General features: G+C 49.0%; 1 protein-coding gene across 4 annotated transcripts in view; it reads right to left on the bottom strand.

The window, feature by feature from the left end:
* DENND2A (DENN domain containing 2A) overlaps positions 1 to 22,950 on the bottom strand; it is a 61,053-nt gene that overhangs the window by 36,005 nt on the left and 2,098 nt on the right. The window contains exons 1-2 of one of the 4 annotated variants that reach the window (XM_035568575.1): positions 22,458 to 22,581; positions 150 to 248 (exon numbers count right to left, since the gene is read on the bottom strand). In XM_035568575.1, the coding sequence (XP_035424468.1) occupies positions 150 to 220 (71 nt within the window). In that variant the 5' untranslated portion in view covers positions 221 to 248; positions 22,458 to 22,581. Of the gene's footprint in view, positions 1 to 149; positions 249 to 2,895; positions 2,982 to 22,457; positions 22,582 to 22,950 lie in introns of those variants that run through there. The other 3 variants (XM_050714067.1, XM_035568576.2, XM_035568574.2) reach the window with 3 other exon arrangements.

Genomic DNA, 22,950 nt, shown 5'->3' on the forward strand with positions numbered 1-22,950 from the left:
AGCTGAGACATACGGCGGCATGATTTAACATGTGAGGAGAGAGGGACAAGGCAGAGCAGAAAGAATGTCTTCTTCTTTTGCTTTTCTTTCTCTTGGGGATAACAAATGAAAGCAAAGTACCTTGGCACTGAGACATGGAAAGCTCTCACCTCTCAATGGACTTGCAGACACTGCTTTCAGTCTTGCTGCTCACATCGGCCGCCTTGCTAGCTGTCATCATGTCAGCACACAGCCGGGCAGCAGTTCACCTGCAGACAGACACAAGGAAGAGGCATTGCTCTGTGCTCAGCATCCTTCTCGCTTTTGCTAACACACACATGCATGTTTCTTCCTGAAATCCAGGAGAATACGAGAAGCAAAATAAGGCAGCTCCCAAAGGACAGCCTCAGTCTCATCACCTGTAAAATGGGAAGAGGGGTGATAGTATCACCCTTTAGAAACCCAAGAAAGTGTTTACAGGTTTTGATGACAAAAACGATCTTTGCCTCAGTATCAACTGCTCTACCGTGATCTGAATATGCAACATGTTTTATGAATGCTTATTATTGTCAAATTCTCAAAAGATTTAGATTTTTTTCCTCACAGAAGACTAAAACAAAAATGATTTTAATAAGCACAGTGTTAAGGCCACACAACCTAAGCAGTTAGTACTCCTGCAGTTGTCACAACGTCCAGGCAACAAGGCAACAGATTGGCAGAGAAAACATTTTATGCTGACCAGACATTGCACTGAAGCAACTGGTTACCTTACACTATTCTCTTTGCGGGTCACGTCAGGCTGCTAATGACCTGCTTTCAGAGGACAGCAGCTTGTGGGACAAGATAAATTGGTCACAAAAACGAGTCATTCTGTTTGCCTCATGATTTCTAGTATTCATGGAGCAAGTCCATCCCTCTTTTTCCTCTGCATACTGCTGCTGCACAGTCAATACAACAGGCTCCTTCCTCTTTTTATTGCCCCACAATACTCTCACTCCGTAGAAAAGAGGACTGGTACTCTGCAGCACCATTTTCTTACTTCTCTAGGTAGTCTGCCTGCTCTGCAGCGTTTCCATGACAAGGAGGGGCTCACCATATAATACGCACCACTTGGAAAATCTGAAGCCTCTCAAATCTATCCACTCAGCTGCTCTGCCAGATGCTACTCCACCATGCCCAGTGTTTGGCAACAAGATTGAGTGCCTTGGGAAGTTCAGTAGGTTCTTGCAGTTAAAAAAAAAAAAAGAAGTCATACCAAAACACTGAAGAACAAAAGAATCTCTCATTTCCACTGTTCAAGTACTTTGGGCAGAGAGAAAGAAAAAAAAAAATCTGTCTTGTTTGTTTCCAGTTTTCTCTCCCTCCTTTTATCCCCCACTGGCAACACTCTAAGATGAGGAGTGAACTCTGGGTCAACTCAGTGTGTACACATGCAGGGCAGTCCATGGCTAACCATTCAGCAGGCTCTCTCCCCCCAGACAATAAGCCCCCTTGGCTTCTCTTCCTCATTAGTAAGTGGAACAAACACCCGTTTCACTTCTAGACACAGAGCAGCCTTGCAAAATTGTCAAGAAAATTTACCAGCCCGAGGAACAAAATCTATTCATCCATCCATTAACTGTTATGGACTGAGGATAATGAAAAACTAATGACCGCTCGTGTCCCCGTCCAAAGGATGACTCACCCAGGCAACCAGAGCAGATTCCCGCAAAGCGGCAACAGAGGTTGTTTTGCACTTGGCTTACACCTTCCTCGGAGCAGGGATGGTCTTTACTTGAATAAGTAAAGACTAAACCGTGCTGCACAGCAGGGTCAGTGAGTGGTGCACCTCGGCACTGCCCTCAGTGGTAAGAAATCTGACAGCAGCAGGAGTCGACCTACACACGGCCGCCCTCATGCCGTCACCACACCGAACTTTTGCTTGTGCTGAGCTCCTCTACCTTGGTAAGACCACATAACTTCTGATCCAGAAACTCCACCTCTCAGCCTTCATCTACAGCCCCTGAACAGAGCCTGGCCTGAAAACCCTCACGTGGCTATGAGCAAACGCGTGCTGCTGTACTTGCAGGCCGGGCCCGCAGCCGTTCCCAGAGCCTGACAGGAGGAAGCTGGGACAGCAGGGATGGCGAACCACCTCCAGCGGGGAAACAAAGGGTACAGCTTCTCTGCCCAGGTCTGGCTCCACAAGGCACCCTGAGCTAACATGACTGCTCACTGCTAAGGGCAAGGGGAGCTCCTGCTCCTGCCGTCTGCCCACAGCTCTGCTCTGATCCATCACACCACCCTGACTGCGTGCTGCCTCTTTGGAGCCCCTTGGTGACCTGCTTTAACTAAACGACCAATTTAGTCGAAGCAGCTCACAGACAGGATCCAACACACCTGACCTGGTACAAGGGAGGAGATGGGGGTGTGTGGACAGGAGAGAAAGAGGGAGGACAGTGGGGAAAAGAGAGCAGCTAGAAGCTCAGAAGTGTTATCTGCTTTCCTGCCCCATGGGCAGTGTGACCAGGGAACTGAAACTGCCTAGAGGAACGCAGGCAGGGCCGAGTCCAGCCTGCAGATGACCTGAGAAGGACAGATGTACACCAAGCAGGTCCCTTTTGACCTACTGCAGCTTTCCGCATGAGCCACACACGAACTCTCTGCTATGCAACATGAGGCAGAGCCGAGCCCAGAGCCGCAGCCCGAGCCCAGAGCCACCGCTCCTGGCACGTACACCCGGAGCAGCAGGGCCGTAAAAGGGGAGAAAGATGCCAAGCCCCATTTGAGGAGCCCCACCACTGAAATTTATTCAGTAATCCCTGCCATTGTCTGGGGGAACAAAGCAGTCATCTGATACCGTTTCAAAATTAAACTGGGAAAGGAAGGACAGGGGAGGAGGCGGGAGGGAAGAGGGAGGGGAGGGAACTCTCAAACCTGCTGGCGGGGCTCTGGGAAGGATGTGAAGTCTCCCAGCAGAAGCCTCTCCTCGCACCCGGCCTCACGATTCCCAGGGCCATGTGATAGGGGCTTCCTGCCACCGAGCAGAGCGAGACCTACCCCGACCTCTCTCTTCCAAACAGAGTTCCTGCCTGCTTTGTGTTTGCAGAGAGGCGTTTGTTTACTGATCTATCATTGGCATGCAGGAAGCAGCCTTGAAATGAGCTGTAATCATCTGTCTCCAGCAATAGCTGTTTGACTTTCTGCTAATTTAAGTTTTCCTCCCACCCCCCCCAGCCTCCCAGATGCCCTCTTCCCCACTTCCGATCGAAAGGCCGCCGGGAGTACGCACATCTGGTTCAGGGCACCGGACACTGCGCGATGTTTCCAAAGTCACTTGTGGATAAAATAGAGGCGCTGACAGTGGGCACGCTCCTAGATCCAGAGGACTGAGGGGTCTGCTAGAGGGCTATGAGAGAAACTTCTTCAGGGTGATAGAGAAACCAGCTTTGCCCGCTACCCAAATGAACTTGGTACAGCCACCAGCGACGACAAAAGCCAGGGGAGCACCAAATATCCTGCAGTTTATACCACCAAAAATGTATACGGCCAGGTCACCCAGGCAGACTTGTCTCCAATAAGGTCAGGAGATGATCATGATGAGCCTTCCAGGCCACCCTTCTTTGCTATTTCATTTGCGGGGAATGAAACAAGTGTACCTCAATGGGATTGTGGTTTGGGGGTGGGTATTACCCTTGCTGTGCACTGGAGGCCACGTCTCAAGATCTTCTTTGCTTCGGTTACACTGCACCTCGCACAGAAATGGGATCCAAGTCTATAACTGGGATCCCAGCCACCACAGTGGTGCATACAAACAATGAGGCTTCACATCACCAGAAGCGACCTGCAGCTGGTCAGACTTTCGTCCAAGAAGAATAAAGCCATGCTGCGCTTAAAGCCCACGCACACTTTCTTCTCCTTGGTGCTCACAGAAATATTCTCTCCAGTTACTTTCACAAATTTTGCATTCGAGCCAGTAAATCAGGGCTGCCAGACAAAGCTTGCAAGCAACACTTCTCAACTCCGGTGCTTTACAGAATAAAGGATGCAACATACATGGAGAAACAATGCAACAACAATATATAATGTATATACATAAAGAACAGGAAGGATGCCAAGAAGACAAAACACTAACAGGAAAATCGTGAGTAAGGCTACGCCAAGAGTTAAAGCCTTACACGCCCCCTCCCCCAGCCCTTACTTTGTTTGGAGCCTATTTCCCTTTGGGGGAAGGAGAAAGCATGGAGTCGCGCGCTCGTGCACGAACACAGGCACGCAGGGCCGCGGCGTGGGCCCCGCACACGGTCCCAGCACCAGGCAGCATCTCTGGGCCGTGCACGGGCCCATGCAAAGCCCCTGGAAGCAGCTCAGCCTCTGGGGGGAGAAGGGAGGGCATCGCCCCAGCAGACACAGCACCCAGAAGCAGCCTCCGTTCTTGAGCTGAGATGTTTGCAGTGGGGAAGTCGCTGCCTCAAGGTGTCCACCACCAACCCTGCAGCAAGGCAAGGCCATCCAGCACTAACCTGGCTGTCTCACGCCCCTGCGTGGTACTCATGCTCCCCTGCCACAGCTCCTAACTGATCCGCTGAGATCAGTTGTGACAATGTCCTGAGAGAAGTGCTCTAGGTGACCCTGCTTGAGCAGGGGATTGGACTTGGCTATCTCCAGAGGTGTTTTCCCACCTCAGCTACACAGCCATCCTGTGCTGGGCACGGTTAGTTTGAGGCAAGGTGAACTGTCACCTCTTCGTGGGCACTGCTGTCCTGGCCATGCAAGTCTCTCGTGTGGGCCATGGAGACTGAAGACACCAGCAGCAGGATCGTTCAGTTCATCACACACATGATGGGATCCTAGCTTTGGGCTGCCAAGCCCAAGCCATTTATTGAGGGGAAAAAAAAAAAGGAAAAGGAAAAGTTGGATAAACTTACATAAATATAAACATGAAGGGCCAATGACTGGAAAGTGTTATGTTCCTATGGTACATTTTGGAGTACATTTTAGCACTGGATCCCACACAGTCTCCTTCCCCTCTTGCCCCATTCCGCTCCCTTTGATCTGTGATATCTTACCACAGTGCTTACAAGGGGCTCAGGAGAATCCCATGTGTCAAAACAAACTGTATTTTTGAAAAACCCAAATGGAATCAAAGTACCACAACCTCTCTCTTGTGCCTGCACCCCCATGTCATAGGAACAACGCTGCAATTCAAGGAATGCAGAAGCTGACAGTGTCAGCATTCGGGCTGCCTGCAGGAAAGCTGTTGTGTTATGGTATTTCCTTAATTTTATCATACAACTCATTCCACTGATCTTCTTGCTCTCTAAGCCCACAGAGCAAATTGCCTGCTTGTATGTCACTAACCTGATTCAGTGGATTGCTACAGTTAAAGGGACTGTCCTGCTCCTCCCTTGGCAGCCAGAAATGTCATCTCCTGCCTGTCCTTGGCAAAGGACATGCCTGATCAGATCAATAGTTGCTATTGACTAAGGATGCATTGAGGAAAGGAGGCAGAGAAGAGATCCCACCACCCCCTAGGGCTACCTGAAAGGAGGCTGCAACAGGGAGGTGTCAGCCTCTTTTCTCAGGTGATCAGTGACAGGACGCGAAGAAATGGCCTCAAAATGCACCAAGGGAGGTTTAGACTGGATATCAGGAAGAATTTCTTTGTGGAAAGGGTGGTTAGACATTGGAACAGGCTGCTCGGGGAAGTGGTGGAGTATCCATTCCTGGAGATATTTAAGAGACGTGGATGTGGAGCTCAGGGACATGGCTTAGTGTTGTTACTGGTAGCGTTACGCTGATGATTGGACCTGATGGCCTTTCCAACCCAAATGATTCTATGATTCCATATTCCTTCCCTCTCACTCCTCCTGACTCTTTTCTATTAGTCACAATGCTTGTAAAGCCCTTGCTGAGCTAGTTCAACTCAGTAATGCAAATAAATTCAAGTGGGAAGAAAATGAAGTCTTCTGCTCAGGTAGTGACATCAGTCGCCTGTCATGGAAAACCTGATGAGCACTGAAGCACTTGGAAAGGAAGGGATGAAACCACCTTACTGGGACAGATATGCTGAATATTTTGCTTTCTCCTCACTTCAAGGATACTTATTGTTTAATATATAAGGGTATAAATGGCAAACTGTTGCACAGATCATAGTCAAAACTATAATTTGTTGTTAGCGCAGAGAGAAGCAAGACCTGGTATTTCAGACTGCTACAATTACAACCCCCAGGACAGGGAACACACAGCTGCCTGGCAAAAACTCCTCGGTAAGGGTTTGTCTGACATTGTGTTGAGCCTGGGAAGGTCAGGTGAGGAGGTTTCTCAGCCACTTCTCCTTACTGCATGCTGAATTTAGCAAGGAGTCCCTGCAGGCACCAGTTTCACTCATTACATTACCCTGGTTCACCTTCAGAGCCAGCCCCTCCTGCTGTGCTGAACGAGGCTGCAGATGTGTCCAAGGACTGCTGTGAACGCCAACAAGTGCTGTGAAAGCCGGAGCGCTGAAGCCTCTGAGGGCCCAACTACAACTGCTCAGACAACTGCAAATGTGGCACTTCTTACTCCCCAAGTGCTCAGCTCCACAGGTAGAGAAACTGCCTTCAGAGACTGCAAACGAGCTTTCAACTTTGGGTTTCTCTGTTTTAAAGGATGAGGAAAAAAAAAAAACAAAAACACAAGAAAAACACTGAAGGCCCATGGTATGGCATCAGACCGGCACTGACATTACCTGTTACTGAGTTACCAAAACAGGTGGATACTCTGGCCCACACAGCCCGCTGCCACTTGAGGCAGTGGAAGAGCTGGTGACAACAGCAGCTCCAGGAAGATGGCGGGACGGACACTCTGCCAGGGGGTTCGTACGTACATACAGGGAGCTTCAGGAATCCCAGGCTTTGTTCCAGGCTTTGGTTGGAAGTAGCTATGGAGGACACCCCATATCATGGGCACCCTGAGCTAGTGGGAAGCATCCCTGCCCATGGCAGGGAGGCTGGAACTAGGTGATCTTTAAGGTCCCTTCCAAGCCAAACCATTCTGTGATTCCATGATTCTTTCATTAAGCATCACTCCATCTTCCAAAAATCTTCTCTGGTCTGCCCCCACCTCAGTCTTCTCACCTCCTCCTGCTAGGCCTTTGTTCCACACCATCTTCCTCACCAACTCAACACCAGTCTCTGCTCCCCGGCTGTCCCCTTGCTCACACAGTCCTGGTTTAACTCTCTGAGGTCGCTACCCAAGCCCCAGGTTCTGCTAATCTCATGTTCATCCCACTTGCTATCAGTTGTCTCAGCCAGACCCTATCTGCTCCTCCCCATTCCCATTTCCCCATGACTAGTTCCCCATATTCCTCTCTTTCCAGGCTTGTCTGCTTAAATGCCTAGCCAACCCTTCTGTATCCAGTTCATCCAAATACCTTTCCTCCATCTCAAGGACCTTCTGCAATGGATCCCAGCTGCAGCCCTGCCCCAGTTTCCCTCGCCCACCCCCAGTCCCAGGAGGCCTCTACCACTCATTGGACCTTAAAAGCTGCTTCCCTTATAGCCTCCAGATTTATTTTTACCCGCCCCCAGGCCTCAGCTCACCAAAACAAAGGTACCTGACATCAGATTCACTTGAACACCTCCTTTTTGCTCACCTAAATTTACAGGGCAAAATTTGAGGAGCCTGCATGTTTTTCCCAGGCTTTAGATCCCCTACAGCTCTCTCCTGGCTACCAAACATCCCAAACTCCTGGATGCAGCTTCTGCACGTGCACAGTGCTTGTCTGAGGCAATGCCTGCCCTACACAGACCATCTGCACCTATGCCTTCAAGACGCTGCACTCGCTTGATACATGCATTTCCACTGGCAATACCCTGAGCAGATCCCGTACCCTTCCCTCACTGCACACCCACACATGCACAGTGCAGCACGTGCTTCTTCAGAAATAGAATGATGACACTTTTTTGCCCAAATCATTGGCCTTGACTGGTATCAAGGCTCTTTTCTTTCCTTCCTAGCCCAGTCTTCACCTCTTCTGGATACAAGTAAAATAAGTAGTTTCCAACTCTTTTCTGCTATAGTCCCAGAGGGACCATTGGTGGCGCAGGAGAAACAAGCTCCTGCTACTCTAGTCCACCATTCTAGGGCTGACATTTACAGGAAAGTCCTACTAAACCCCAGAAATGTATTTTGTACCTTTGTTTAGGAGGCCAACCTTTGCCTCTGTACTGCAGACACCATGTATGCATTCCCATACAACTCCCAGGCTGGGGCTTTATTACAGGACCAGTCCATCAACCTGACCTGCAGAGTCCTATCACTAAACCATGACCCTCAGTGCTATGAGTGCAAGCTGAAATCTTCTTCCCACAGAGCCTTGGAAAAGTTAAGTTGGAGATGACACAGGAATGGCAAAGGATGCACTCTTGATCCAAACAGTATCCCTCACCAACAGATAACATTTATGTTCCAAAGCATAAGATTAGTCACAGCAAAAGAAAAGCCCGGTGTACTTTTTAATGTAGGGGAAACAGCACATTTTTCTTCCTAGCTTCACTCCCTGCAACAGCTGAAACATTTTGGCTGAAGGCTTTCAAAAGTAATTCAGCCAGAGGCAAAGACTCAGCAGGGAAAACTGCAGACTGAAACAAAAAAAAAAAAAATTGATCTGAAGACAGAAATTGAAAACAGTCTTACAATACGAATTGTGTTGTGTTAAAGGTGGGGCTAGTTGCACCCACTATTATTAAGCTCGTTCCACATTTCCCATTGTCTTATTTTCCCTTTGTTCCTCCCCCTAAACACATAACAAACAGAAGAAAAGCTCAACAGCTCAAAGGGATTCAACATCCCTCCAGCTTCCTTCAGACAACCACACCCTCAGGTCGAAACACAGCATTTCCAGGGTTAGTGGTAGGATGCGACATGACCGCGTCAAGCAAAACAGCAACACTCTTTCTAATTCATTGTTCACAAGCTCACATTTAATCAAGCCTTTCATGTATAGAAGGTAAATACTGTTATTCCTCCTGGTGGCAAGTATGGTTTGTGTTACTGCTTGGAGACACGATGCATTTCCACTCTTACAGGTAGGTTTCCTTCACATGGGAAGGAAGGGAAAGATTCAGTATTTCCCACTCTGGCTGCTAAAATGAATTCTATTTACAATGTTTAGTGGAATTACACTAAACAGCTCTCCTGTGCCAGTTCTTGGCAATACCAGGTCATCTCTGCATGTTTCAGATCTTGCATGAGCGCATGTGCGCACATGGTGGGACTGCTCAGCACCTCTCAACGTGGGATAATACTTACTTTTGCTTTACAGCCTAATACATGAACATTCAGGTACTCTAAATCAAGGCTGAATAAGACATTAGTGGTGAATCTGGTGTTCCTGAAGCAAACACGAGCTTGCTGGTGACATCAGTGGAGCCAGCATTTCATACCTGTTTTCTTTGGCTTTGAAATTCCCCACATACAAGACGACTGCAGTCAATATGGAATAAAACAACAGAAATATGGACCAGATTTACACAAGCAGACATGTGCCAGCAGAACGGTCCATCAGCCACACGGAGAGGCAGGATTCCTAACAGATGCAGTGGAACTGGCTTAAATCTCCAACAGAGATGAAACTATATTGGCAAATAAGCATTTCTACCAGTGTAGCCAATTGGTGTAGCTACTTTAATTCCTTTGATAGGAATGCTACAAATGGTACAAATACACCAGTCCTACTATGACAGTAAATCACTTCTAGTGTAAAAAGAATTGGAAAGAATTCAGAGTTACTACTACGCTTATAAGAAACTCAAACATTTGACAGCATAGGAAACAACCTGCCACTAAAATACGGTGTTCAGACCATGAACCACAGTGGAATTAATTTTCGATGTGGTGAGATAACCTGTGCTATTCTAGCACAAAGGAGACCCAAAGAGGTCCTTTCGAGGAGCAATTCTGCAAAGAGTTTGCTGGCAGGAAGACAAATCCTCTCACATCGAGAAAGGAAATGAGAGCATTACAATGAAGAGCCTAAACTTCTTCCAAAATAAGTTATCACTGGGGAAGATAAACTGAGCCTCAGCAAATCAGTCCTGCGGTGGCCTTCACCCTGCAGGATGCTGACTCCTTCCCCCCAAGGAGGACTTAGCACATGGCTTCCTGAGGTGTCCCTCACCTCATCCTTGGGGCACCATTTCTAGTGCCCCAGTAGCTGCCTGCCCTGAGACCTTCCCGCAGCAGCGCCAAGCCCACGGCCTGCTGCCGCTGAGTGCAGGCAAAGAGCTGCCTGCGGACTGCTTCTCGCTTCTCACTGTCCCGTGTACCTCATGCACTGCAAGTACAGGCCTTGCTCAGTGCAGATCCCACGTCCTACACTGCAATGTCCCAAGCGCGGGGCAGTGCACGCCGCCCCCTCACTTGGCCTACCTCAGCGGAGACCAGGGCCAGGCAGCACGCGACCCGCCAAAGACTGACCCGTCACGAGGAGGAAACCTGCACAGCCCCGAAAAACCCCACCAAACCATCCCACCTCTGCAGAGAGGGCCTGCATTTATTTATTTTTCCAGGAGAAAAGCTGCCCTGTGTGTGCGTGTGTTTGTCAGGACAATAGGAAAAACGACACTGTGGCGGAGCTGCCAGGAAACAGTCGGCCATCTGCCCGTGTGGAGAGCAGTTTTTCCTCTTCTTTTGTACTGAAAGGAATGTAGCCGAGAGCCGCCATCCCCATCCGCCCCACGCTAGGGAGGAAATCTGAGCGCCTGGGCTCTGCCAGGGAGAGGAAGCGGGGGGAGGGAGCCGGCCCGGTCCGTGCGGTTGCGTGGGTCACTGCGCTCCCGGCCAACAGAGCGGGGAAAAGCCTAACACAAAACCCCAAACCCTGGGGAAAGCAGATCTCCCTCCTTGGCCCTTTCACTCTCACATGTGGTTCGCTACTCCCTCACTGGCCGCGGAGACGATGCCGAGTGAAGGAGCTGCTGAAGGGCTTCGGCAGAGGAGTGCGCCATGAGGGCAGCAGCCCAGGAAGCATGAGGGTTTCCCCCTGCACTGATGCTGGCACCCCCGGACGAGAAAGCAAAACAGAGAGAATGAACTCGCCTCGCCACGTTGCTCAGACACCTTGCTGATCCTGGAACAGAGCCCTTCAGGAGCTGGGCGTTTAGCAAGTTGAGCACAGAATGGCTTAGGGACGGACCTGAGCTCTTTGGTACCTCGACGCCCAGGGCGAGGGCAGAGCCTAAGCGGCAAGTCTGCTGCTTCTGATTACCCATACATTCTCCCCCCACAGGCTTTGAGCTTCAGACTATAAAACCAGACTATGCAAGAGGAGAGAAAAAAGATACAATCTTCTCCTGGTACTGCCAGACTGAAATGCTGGCAAGGCACTACAACAGCTCGGTGGCACAATCTTCTGTCACCTTGGTGGCAGAAAAAACATAAGAAACAGGACAAGCAAAATTTTCAGAAATGACTAAGTGACTCTTCTTCAAAGCCAATTGCTTGCACTTACATACCTGGAAAGCTCTGGCACTTAGCAGGCACACCTACGCAGCCAGGTGCCAGATGCAGCTGGCAGAACTTGCCGACATGGGAGATGTCTGAGATAACAGGTCCCAGTCCTGAAAAAGGCTCTCCCAGAAGAACCACTAGGTCAGACATGGTCCGAAGAGCTTCCTCAGGCCCTGGCAGCTCAGCAGATGGACAGATCGACCCAGTGACTCTCTGCATTTGAGCGTGTCCAAGGGAGATTTGGACTGCCACCTGTGTGTCCCTGTCCCTTTCAAAAATGAGGTTCAGGTTCCCCCACTAATGACTTTCTGAACATGTTACTTGCCGTAAAACAAAACCATTGGTGTAGCACAGGGCACGACCTGAGGCCACTTCTTTGGATGCTTCTCTCTCAGGCTGAAGGAGAGACGAAGTGCCCAAGTGGAAACAAGGAAGAGATCTGATCTAATGAAAAGCTTTTTTTCACCGGGAGCACAAGAAGGCACTAAAACAGCACTGCAGTCTCCATCTCTGGAGTTTTCTAAGGCCCAGCCCGAGAAACATGGTCTGAGCTCAGACATGAGCCTGCCCCAAACACGAGGCTGGCATACAGATCTCTTGCAATCCCTTCCAACCTGGACTACCCTACAATAATCTGTCATGAATTACAGAAAAGTAGAGAATTCACTCTCGTGTTCTCTGTGAAAAATAAAACAACAAAAATAACTGCAAACCCCACTCCCTTTGAATACCCCTTTACTAGGTGCCTCTCCTTCCCCAAGAGATTATTTTTTGCCTTTCATCTCTTAAAAACTCTCCAACCAACCAGCAAGTAAGCAGTAAAAAATGGCTGCTAAAACAAGATACAAAATGATATTGTTCCTAGCATATTTGTACAGTCTTTAATCCCCAGTGATTCAGTAGTGCCTAATAAACTTCAACAGTGCAGTGAAAGGTATTAGGGAGGCCATGTAACCACCAGTAAAACTGCCTTGGCAAATACTGATGAGTGGTGTAAATTTTCACTACTGTATTAGAAAAAGAAAATATTTTCTTCCCAAATTCATTCCAATTTCAGATAGATGAGGGTTCAGGGTTTTTTTTTTTTTTAAAGCTTTAAGTTATCTCATGACTACATTAAATCAATCAAGTAAACAAACAACAACAAAAAACACTGAAAAATACGAAAGCATCTACTTGGGAAATCTCTTTTTTCTTTTCTTCCTTTTTTTTTTTTTTTTTTTTTCCCCTGAAGCATTTCTTTGGGTTTCTCATGGCAGGAAACCTAGAAACTGGAGATTCACCAGAGGCACATATTGTTACTGCTCTCCTCGAAGGGATGTGCTAAAGGCAATACACACTCCAGAGGACTTTAATTTCCATTGTTTACTTTCTTTCACATACATCGCACTGTTTGATAAGGGAGCAGAAGCAGGGAATCCATGTATAATTTCCTCCACTGAGCCCTTATCTCACGACCAAAGCAGAGCTATACTTACGGAAGCTTCCAACGCAGAGAAAGTGCATCCAAGTTTTGTATTCCAGGGTAACCACAAGGGCATACTCCACCCAAGATGTTTGAACGTTGTCCTGGCCGGGGCCCCAATACTGTTTATTGTGCACAGGAAAGGCTCATTACTACAAAGCAGCCAGCACTGAATGCATTGCACAAGGGCGCATTTTACAGGACCCAAAACAAAATCTCAAAGTAGGAGTCTTCCGGAGTCAAACCCTTTGCGGAAGCCCTTATCCCCTGCACAATTCAATAAACATCATTGTCTTTTATCTTCAGACTCATAAACATCTGCTGCTCCAGTCCAACATGAGGTGAAATCCTAGCCCTACTGAAGGTATCGATGCGAAACCAGCATGGCACAGCTTCGACTTCACCCAACCCTCCTCACCAGAGCCACCTTCTTTGTACAAAGGTAGAAGATGGACTGTGTTGCTTGAATTTTCTGTGGCTTAACACAACTGATCTCTTGATAGCAACCAGATTTTCCTTATTGAAAATAGCATGGCTACAGGCATTACTGGCAAACTAAACCTAAACTGGATCTTTTAGGGGAAATTCCCCAAACGTTTTCTTCAACTAGAAGAGGTGCAAGAAGAACTTATGTAATACTATACTTGATTTACTTCTTGGCTGGTAAGAAAAATGTTCAGCATTCGAGTAGGGATTCTTCTTCCCATCCCTTTCACATGTAATAAATCAAACATTCACACTGGATAACATTTACTTAACAAAAATCTGCCATCTGCTTCTCCTAGTGGGTTCACTCCATTTGTATTAAAAAAGAAAAATACGACAGAAGAGAAATTTCAGTGCTAAAAATAGACTAGCAAGGAGATAATTTTGTTTATATGCCTTCCCAAGCAAAATGTATATGAGAGATGCATGGTACTTGTAAATACAATTATCGCATAAAACTAAGAATTCACACAAATCTGACTTTTGATGACAGGTAAAAATGATGACGGATAAGAAATTAGTGCTACCTCTGGTCTTAAGTTTGTCAGGAATGACTTTTGAAAATAATGTAAACTGAAATACAAGTAAGCAATTTATATGGCAAATATACGCCTGGATATCTCACAGTAACATAACATTCCGTGCAGGAATTATAATGGAACAATGGGCAGATCTGTCTCAACTAAATCTTGATGTCCATGTCACATGATGTCCATGTGTGAACTAATCCTTTAGGCTCTTTAATACTCCTGAGAGGTAATTCATGCTCCAGAAGTACTCCCTTTTCCCAAGGTAGGCACCTCACAGTCTGAATAGCACTGTAAAACTGCCTGTTCCTCTCACCTGAGCAGAAAGGGTCCAAAAACTAACTCATCTGGCCCACTCACGTATCTGAAATACAGCTGTGCAGCCTCAGCAATTCCTTGTGCATAAATCACAAACAGGTTTGAGTGTTGCTGGATGAAAAAATTATTTATGGTTTCTGATCAACTGAAACCGTTTTTGCCAAGTTCAATATAATTACATACAGTGTGCCCAGACAAAGAAAGATTCAAGAAATGTTTTGATGTAATCTGGAGGAATCATACAAAAGCTAGATTCTTTATTTTGTAATGACATCTCCTAGCAAAATTTAGCTAAATTTTGAAGGACTTAAGCCTTCCCTTCAAAAGCACCTGAAACATTTTGTTTAGGCTTCCCTTCCTTCCATCCATTTTTTTTTGGAAGGGAAAGAGGAGAGAAGGGAAGAAATGGGGCTACCCTGCCACACGCCTCCAATTTTAGATATTTTTTTATTCAACCACAAAACTGAAAAAAACACCACAAAAAGGAACAAAAGTGCCTGAACCTCACAGCCAGATCATTGCTCAGCTAAAGTTAATGGCGCACTGCCTGTTGACACCAGCGGAAGAACTGGCCTTGTTTGCCTGGTGACCTCATCCAGATCCATCTTGCTGTGCTTCATCAGCGTATCGCCAAGTTTTGCTGACACACTGAAGCAACTGCTAAAGAAAAGTTGCATTATACAATCTTCTGCTTAATTCCGCATTCAAGTATTTCATGGTAAATCACACCAAAATCTCCTCTATTGCAAAATACTGTTCGCAAGTTACAAAAGAATAAGTTATGTGTGCAACAGAAACAGCAAGACAGCTGAAATACTTAAATTCTCTGGGAAAAAAGAACGTGTTGGTGATGATCTGTTTTCAGGCTTTTCTGAAAATTTCTTTTAACTTAAAATTAATAAGAAAAAAGTCAATGTAGTCCAAGATCAGGCTTGATTAAAAAAAAAAATATCTTTACAGATTTTTAGGAGCCTAAAGTTTTTTTTTCCTTTAAATAAGCGGAAGGCTGCCTTGAGCGCGAATTAGCAGAGGGACTGGGATTATCCACATATGTGAATAGTTTGGTCTGAAGGCCAGAAAAGCTGGAATTTGTATTCCTGCAGTGAATGTCAGTTGGAGTTGAAGTACTTCACCACTCCTGTAGGGCGAGTCCTGTTTCTGATAATGCTTCCAGATTCCTTTGGATGAGAAAAATAATTTTGCCCTGTGCAAGCAAATATGAAGCAAGTAGGACATTAAACAATATACTACATGTCGATTATTAAGCTATAAGTTATTTAAAAGTAATCTCCCTCATCAAATCCTGACAGTGTTTTATGAAATTTGTGGCTACTAGAGACAATCCTGTTTTTCCTTGAAACACACCCAAAAGCATCTTTCTCTGACTAATGGAGAAATGTAGGAATTTAACAGGTGAAACCTTTGTTTCCCACTGAATTTGTGTACACTACATCATCCTACAAGGAAAGTTTCCTACTGTGTGAACAAAGGGATACCAATGGGGCAAATCTTAGCACAGACTAAGCGGCGGTATCTTTCACCAACACAAGTGCAGGACTGTTTCACGTGAGAGGTGACACCATGGCAAAACTTCAGCTTGGAGTCACTCAGAGTAATCTTGGGGGAAAGAGAAATCTGATGCAAAAAACAGTCAGTGTGTGTTGATTTCCCAGCAGGAAACCTTTCCCCGAGTTTGACATAGCTGAAAAATGGCAGCCAGCGAGATCAGGGTTTCTTACATCATCTGGAAAAAGCTCAACGCCTTACACATCTCTTTTCGGTACGCTTGAAGAATTCGGCCACAAATTGCTACACACACGGGCTAACAAGTCAAGGCAGGGAAAAACAGATTCCCAGTTATGGCCTGATCCCAAGCTCACTGAAATCATGGAAAAGATCCCATTGACTTCATAGACTGTGGGTGATGCCTCAGGTCTGGTTTTGACCAGATGCTGATTTCTGAAATGCTGCACGTGCTGGAGAAGACACCCTACTCGATTTTAGTAAGAGGTATTTATTTCCCATTGCCCCTATGAGCTCTGGATAATGCCACATACCACTGTGAGCTCGGGATAATCCAAGACTCAACTCTCACCTAGAAGGAAACATAAAGCCTATATTCACAGCATGCTTTGCAGCTGAAACATGTATTTTTGTTTTTATCTTCAGGGGCTTAACATTCTTAAAGAAAAAGCTCCAATAGTCAGAAAAGTCTTTGGGAATTCATTTCTTTTTAATTTAGTAAGGCGTTGCTTGGCTGACACTGGCAAGTGAACTCATATTTATGAGGTGCCCCTACGGTGCCCTGTGAAATTCGCCATTCCCCTCCATGAAAATTGGCACTATCTATCATGAGAACATAATCCCCCAGGACAGGAGAACCAAGCCTCTTCCCCGCTCTCCTCTGCAAGCAGATGTGTGCATGTTCCCCAGCTCTGTAAGTCACGGCTGCCTTTTGGCAAGGAACCTCGGCAGCTGCACATCTGCAGAGGGGAAAAGCTTCCAGCAGAAAATACAGAGGGGGATCTTATCCTCCCCCCTGCCTGCAAAGCAAGCTCAGCATTTGTTCCTCTCCAGATGACACCCTGATGGGTTGATTTAATCACTCACAGATGCGTGCCTATTCACAGCGCTAGCAAAATACCAGGGCTGTGACTGCATCTCACCTGAGCCGCTCGCAGTAACATGGCTTGTCAGCAAGACCTTGGTAAGAAGTCTCACGGGATATTAAGAGGAAAGCACTGCTCGAGGACATCACTAATATAAAATGATCCCACAGAATTCATCTGAGTGTGCGAGACCACTTGCGACTAGGAAAACACCTAAGCAGGTGTTTAATTTTAAGCATATGCTCAAAGCCCACTGTCATCAATTAGGTTTAAGCTTGTGTCACACGAAGTCCAGTCCAAACTTCCCCGAGTGGAAATGATGTACTGCACTGGGAGCCGGAGTGCTCTGCTGGGCGGATTTAAGCATGCGCTGAGACCTACACGTCTGCTTAAATGATCTGCCAAACTGGGGGCACTGTACAGAATCCTTAAACACAGAAGGATCACAGAAACACTTCACCACATTTATTCCCAAAGGGAAATTTAATTAAAACACGGAGTATCTAGCCACTTACAATGATTCCGGCTACAAACAGCGGTAAGCCCTCGCCCCCTGAAACGCAGTCTCTCTAGTGGCTTGCCAGAGTTCCCAGAAAGTTTGTGGAAACATAACTTATGCGTTTGAATTTGGTCAGGAGCCATCTGCTTTCAGGGATCGGCAGGATCAGGAGTCTCGGTGCCTGGCAGGGTCCCCACACACAACTCTTTCGTCCACTTCCAAGCGAGGCGGCACCTTTCCCCGCTCGAGCTGCCCCTAACCATCGCTGCCTCTCGACACGCTCAAACGTCTGGGCCAGATTTTCAAGTGAGCTCAGAGCCAAGCTTTGCTGACTGCTTCTCCAAGAGCAGATTTTCTACCAGGCATAGTCTTCTGCACAGACATCGAACCAAGACAAGGCCCTTCCAAGCAAGGTCGGCACCCTGAACCGATCTGATTAGTTACTGCGATGCCTAATGAGGACCTGGGCACAGGAAAACACAGCTGCCAGTGTCTACATACAGAGCCTAGCTCACCACCAGATATACCTCCCAAACCAGATGTGCTGTGCGTGCTGGAAGGAACAAGACCTCCAAACGAACCTCCATCAGCACCAGCGATACTGGTTTACAGAGCCCAGACCTGCCATAGTTAGAGGACGACAAGTTAAAAACACAGTAATGCCCCTCCAGTTGCTCACGCAGCAGCATCTGCCTTACCGCTGCCGGCGCACAGCCCCAGCAGTAACACACAGATCCCGCTTTAGGAATGGCAGAGCCCAACAGCTAACTTACTGGTCTAGCGTCCTTCCTTCTGCCCTTCACTCTGCTCCCCCATCACGCATCTTGAAACGAGCCGTGCCCCCTGCCCACGCTCCTACACGAGACCCCGCCAGCGGTGCACGCGAAGCCGGCTGCGTGGAGAGCCCGGAGGGACGTGCGGGCCCATCTGCTGGAGGCTTTTCTCCGTGTGGGTCGGTGTTTTTATTTTAGCTCCCTCTGCTTCGGGGCCCCTCTGTCTCTCGCCCCTCCCCGCTCCCTCTCTGCTCATGAGGACAGAGTTTCCATCCTGGCTCCGAGCCAGCACATGCACGGGCAAAGGCAGCGCTCGGGAAAAGCCATCTTCTGCTCCCTTTCACCGCACAAACACCGCCGGTTCCCAGCCCGGGAGGACCGCCAAGGGCTTTTTCTGCAGCACAGAGGGCCGGGGGCCCGGCCGGGCTCAGCCTGGGCAGGCAGTCGCCTCCGCTCCCGGTCCCAGCCCTGGTTGTGCCTGGTGAGCGACCCGTGGCTCCGTCCATCCATCCATCCGCCCACGAGTTACTCACCGGACGGCTGACACGGATGTGTCTCACGTTCAGCATTCAGCCAGGACAGCGAATAACAGGACATAAAGAAGACAGGTAACGCTCGAGCCGAATTCTCACTGACACGCGTGACTTCAAAGAGCCCCCAGGCAAACCCGGCAGCACCCCAGCAGCGGGACAGTGACCTCACGCTAGGTGTAAAAGAAGGCCTCGGCCACGTACTAGCTCTTAACAAGTTTAATTAGGGAAAACCTTTAATCATCACTGTTACTATTGCCATCTGCCCTGCCAAATCCCAGGAATTAACATCACGCCAGCTTCAGCTGGTTTCCGTGATCTGGGGAGGTGAAGCAATACTGACACAGAAGATAATTATATTAAAACTCACAGTGTTCATTCCAGCAGGACATAATTCCTTCAAACTTCTGTCTTCCCTACTACGCTTGACTTCCCCTCAGCTTTACTGTGGGATAGCGATATTTGCAGAAAACGCAGAAATAAGGTTATCGATACACATTATCTACACCAACAACCGCAGCGGTGATGGGTGGACTCACGCTGCACGGCTCAGAGCTGCTCAGAGCAGCCTCGGCACGGCAGGGACAAGACCATCAGGAGAGCAGAGCCCCGAAGGTGTTGCACGGCAGACTCTGTGCCGTGGGTTCACACCGAGCTCCTGGCTCACGCAGAAGGCACGAGCTGGCGGTGAGGACTTGCGTGAGCAGCGGGCAGGTAACTATCTGTTGCTCTGCTCAGGAACCTGACCGGGGACTTTTGACATTCACCTCATCAGTCCTACACCTACAGATGCGGAATATATTGACCCATGAATATAGCCAGTGAAACGTGAAGGCTGGGAAAGACCTTGAATTGGACCAGCCTACGGGATCTCAAGTATTTACTTATTTAACATAGTGATGGCGCCTTTCAGTGCCATCCCACCAACAAAGACCTTCAGCTGGCCCAAATTCAAGATCACACACGGCTCCTGCTGAAGTCAACTCTTCAAAAGCACATCTTGAAGCCAGGAGCCTGGACTTCGGTCCCCTGGTAGGCTAGGCTGACCAAGGACTCTGGGAATAAAAGCAGTCCCATTTGCTCTTCACTAAAGCCCAGGCTGAAACCACAGAGAAATGACATGCATGTTCACACATTTTAACCTTTGCTTTTATTTGCAGTAGTTTGTAAAGCTGTTTCGAGGTGAAAAACAGAAAAATCCCAAAAGCAAGGTAAGCATGCTGTTGTCTTCTTTTCCATTGTACCTCACGGATACAACCAAAAAACCACTGCCCCTTCTCCAGCCTCATGTGGGTAAAGCAATGCCTACAGCTTGGTACCCTCGGATGCAATGTTATTTGAGCCATATCGAGATAAGACCAGACTCACTCATCTACTGTTAGAGCTCAAGCGCAACAAGGAATTACCTCCTAGCTACATCCCACTCCCTTCTTCCCTGCGGAGTCTTCTCAGCCCTTAAGGAACTGCTATGCAAGTTAATTAAAAGTCTTATTTCAGCATTTCCTTCACAGCAGAGGCCTCTTCCAGCCAGCTCTTGGGATCCTGCCAACAGACATATCAGCCACTAGTTCTTAAATCCTTCCGCTAAAAAACGCTTCCCTAAAGAGCTTATACCCCAGTTCTGGACGCCTAAGAGAGCCGATCATCAAACCAAACAGCTCCAACAAGAGCTTAAGAGCAGCTCTTCTCCGTTCTCACAGACTTAAGTGCCCTAAAGAGCCTTTGCTCCCCTTGGTCTGGCCCCCACTTAGAAAGGAGCGGCTTCTGCACAGGAAATAACGTCAGGTGCTACAAAGGGAAGAGGGCATGAACTGCGTTGGTCGATGCATTCACAGTAGTCCAGAAGAACATGACCCTCACCTGGCACTTCTGAAATGCCCAGCATCAATCCGTGTTTAATAGTCCGGCTCTGTTGCGTGAAAATCTGATTGGAGAATTTGTTAAACTTGGGGCAAGGATCACATTTGCCTCTGCATTCCCAGAGCACCCAGCACAACTGATGTTTATTTACAGACTGTATAAATTGGTTATTATGTCTGATATTCAAAATAATTCAGTCGCAAAGCTTCTACTGAATTTATAGCACCTCTAAAAACCACAGCCTTGCAGTTGACACGGTCTTCTTTATCATCTCCTTGTCAAAATGAAAATTTCTAACACATCAATATGCCAGACACGGGAGAAAGACAACCACACCATAAGCACTTGACAAAGGATCTAAATGCCCTTCCTGGTTTTGGAGAACAGCGAGCATCACGTGGTTCCCACTATAGACAAAATGTCCTAAAAGATTTCCCAAGGCAGCGAGCTAGAGACACTACCAAAAGCAGCACTTTAGGACACGCAACCTGCACTCATCTACAAGGGGGATTGTGCACAGGGGACGTGCCAAAGGGCTACCCAAGCTCCAGCACGCAACCTTCTAACCCAGAGGCAAAGAATGGTCCCAGCTGAGCTATAAATCTTCAGCCTGCTTTTTACATCCCGAATCTCTCCAGCACCCTTTGTTTTCAGTGCATTCTCTTCAGTTCCTCAATGAGGCACTGTATTATCCTGGGAAATCTTGTGGCTTTCCTCTCATTTCCATCCGTACAGTCTTCAGTTTTGTCCAAGTCTATCCCAAGGTGGTAAATATCCGGTCTCACACGCTGAAGCACTGTTTGGATTACTTAAAAACAACAACAACCCAAATCCACAAACACTACCACGATGACAACAATCCAGAACACAGCATAAGGGGGCGAGGAAATGCATTCCTTCTCTCTGGCAGGACGCAGTAACGACTCCGTTTCTGGTGGTTCAGAAACGGGGCCAGCATGCTTTATAGGACTTCACTACCACACATCAAGAAATAACCGTTCAATAAGGTAACAGCCAACGCAGAAAACAGCTTTTTAATCCACCAGCAGCTCCCCTCCTAGCAACATCTGTACAGCCCTAGATAAAGCTCCAAGGCAATCCCTCTGCTCCTCTCTACCATCCCAGCTGAGCTCCGAACAAGAGACGCCTCTCTCTGACCACGCAACTTGCTGCCCCATCCAGGAAATAAACTGTGCCCTACTAAAACACCAGCGCAGGATTAAGCACCCCATGCTTGGGAGTTATCTGCTCCTGGGGGAGATCATGTGCGGCCCCGAGGCCTCACTCCCCAGGACAGCCTCTTCTCTAGCACCAAGCGCCAGGCTCCTCGGAGACTCGTGGGACCTCTCAAAGCATCCCCAACGCACCTTGCACACCTTGCCCCCCAGCTCGCATGCACGCCCTGAGACCAGGGCAGCGTACAGCTCCAAGTGCTGTCCCCTGCCCTTCCCAGCCGCTGTCCCCCCCAGACCCCGCGCCTAGCCCCTTAGCACCCACCGCCCCGCTATCCCAGCGGGAACACGAGCAGACTGCGGGACAGGCGATATCCCATGGATGCCAAGCGGGACAACAGCGATATCACTCCGCTAAGCTACGGGCTGCACCCCAGCGCAGCCGCTCCCCTCCAAGGAGGGCACAGCGAGAGAAAAGCAGGCTGTCCTGGGCGGAGAGAGCCCAGCGGACGGAGGGGATCGGGACTTCGCTAAGTTACGGGGCGTTCTGCCCTCGCTCAGCCGAGCAGGAGCCGGGTCTCCCCCACCACAGGTTCCGCAGCCGCCTGCCCCTCGCCTCCCCAGCCGCGGCCGGGCAGAGCCCCCCGGGAGCCCCGCACCGCTGCCCAGCCGGGGCAGCCGCTAAGATGGAGGAGGGCTCCGGCCTGCCGGGGGGCGAGGCAGAACCCCCGAAGCCCACCGCCGCCCGGCCGCCCCCAGCCCCCTACCTTCCTCGGCGGCGGCGGGGGGCCGCGCCCCGGCATGGCGGCGGCGCCCGGCGCCCTGCTGGCGGCCTGCGGACGCGCGGCTGGGGGCTCCCCGCCATGCAGCGCCAAGCCGCTGCCGCTGCCCCCCCCCCGGCGGCACCAGCCCCGGCCCCGGCCCCGGCCCCGGCCCCGCGGCCGCCCGCCCTCCGCCGGCAGCGCCGCCCCGGCCGGCCCCGGCCCCCGCCCCCGGGCCCGGCCCTCCCGGCCCGCGCCGCCGCTCTGAGGGGAGGCGGCCGAGAGAGCCCCGCTGCCCAGTTACGGCCCCAGTGCCGCAGCAACTTCTAAATGCTGCGGAAGGGTTCCTTCAGCTCACGGGTGCTGCACCGGGAAGCAGGCAGTCAGGGAAGCCTCGGCCCTGCCCAGCAGTTCGCACAAGTAGATCTGTTCACCTGCACGGGGCTGTAGTCCAGCTCCCTGGCGGCACACAGTTGTGCTTGCTCTGCTCGGAGCCACA

The sequence above is a fragment of the Cygnus atratus genome, chromosome 1 (genome assembly GCF_013377495.2).
Source record: "Cygnus atratus isolate AKBS03 ecotype Queensland, Australia chromosome 1, CAtr_DNAZoo_HiC_assembly, whole genome shotgun sequence".
NCBI classification, from domain to species: Eukaryota; Metazoa; Chordata; class Aves; order Anseriformes; family Anatidae; genus Cygnus; species Cygnus atratus.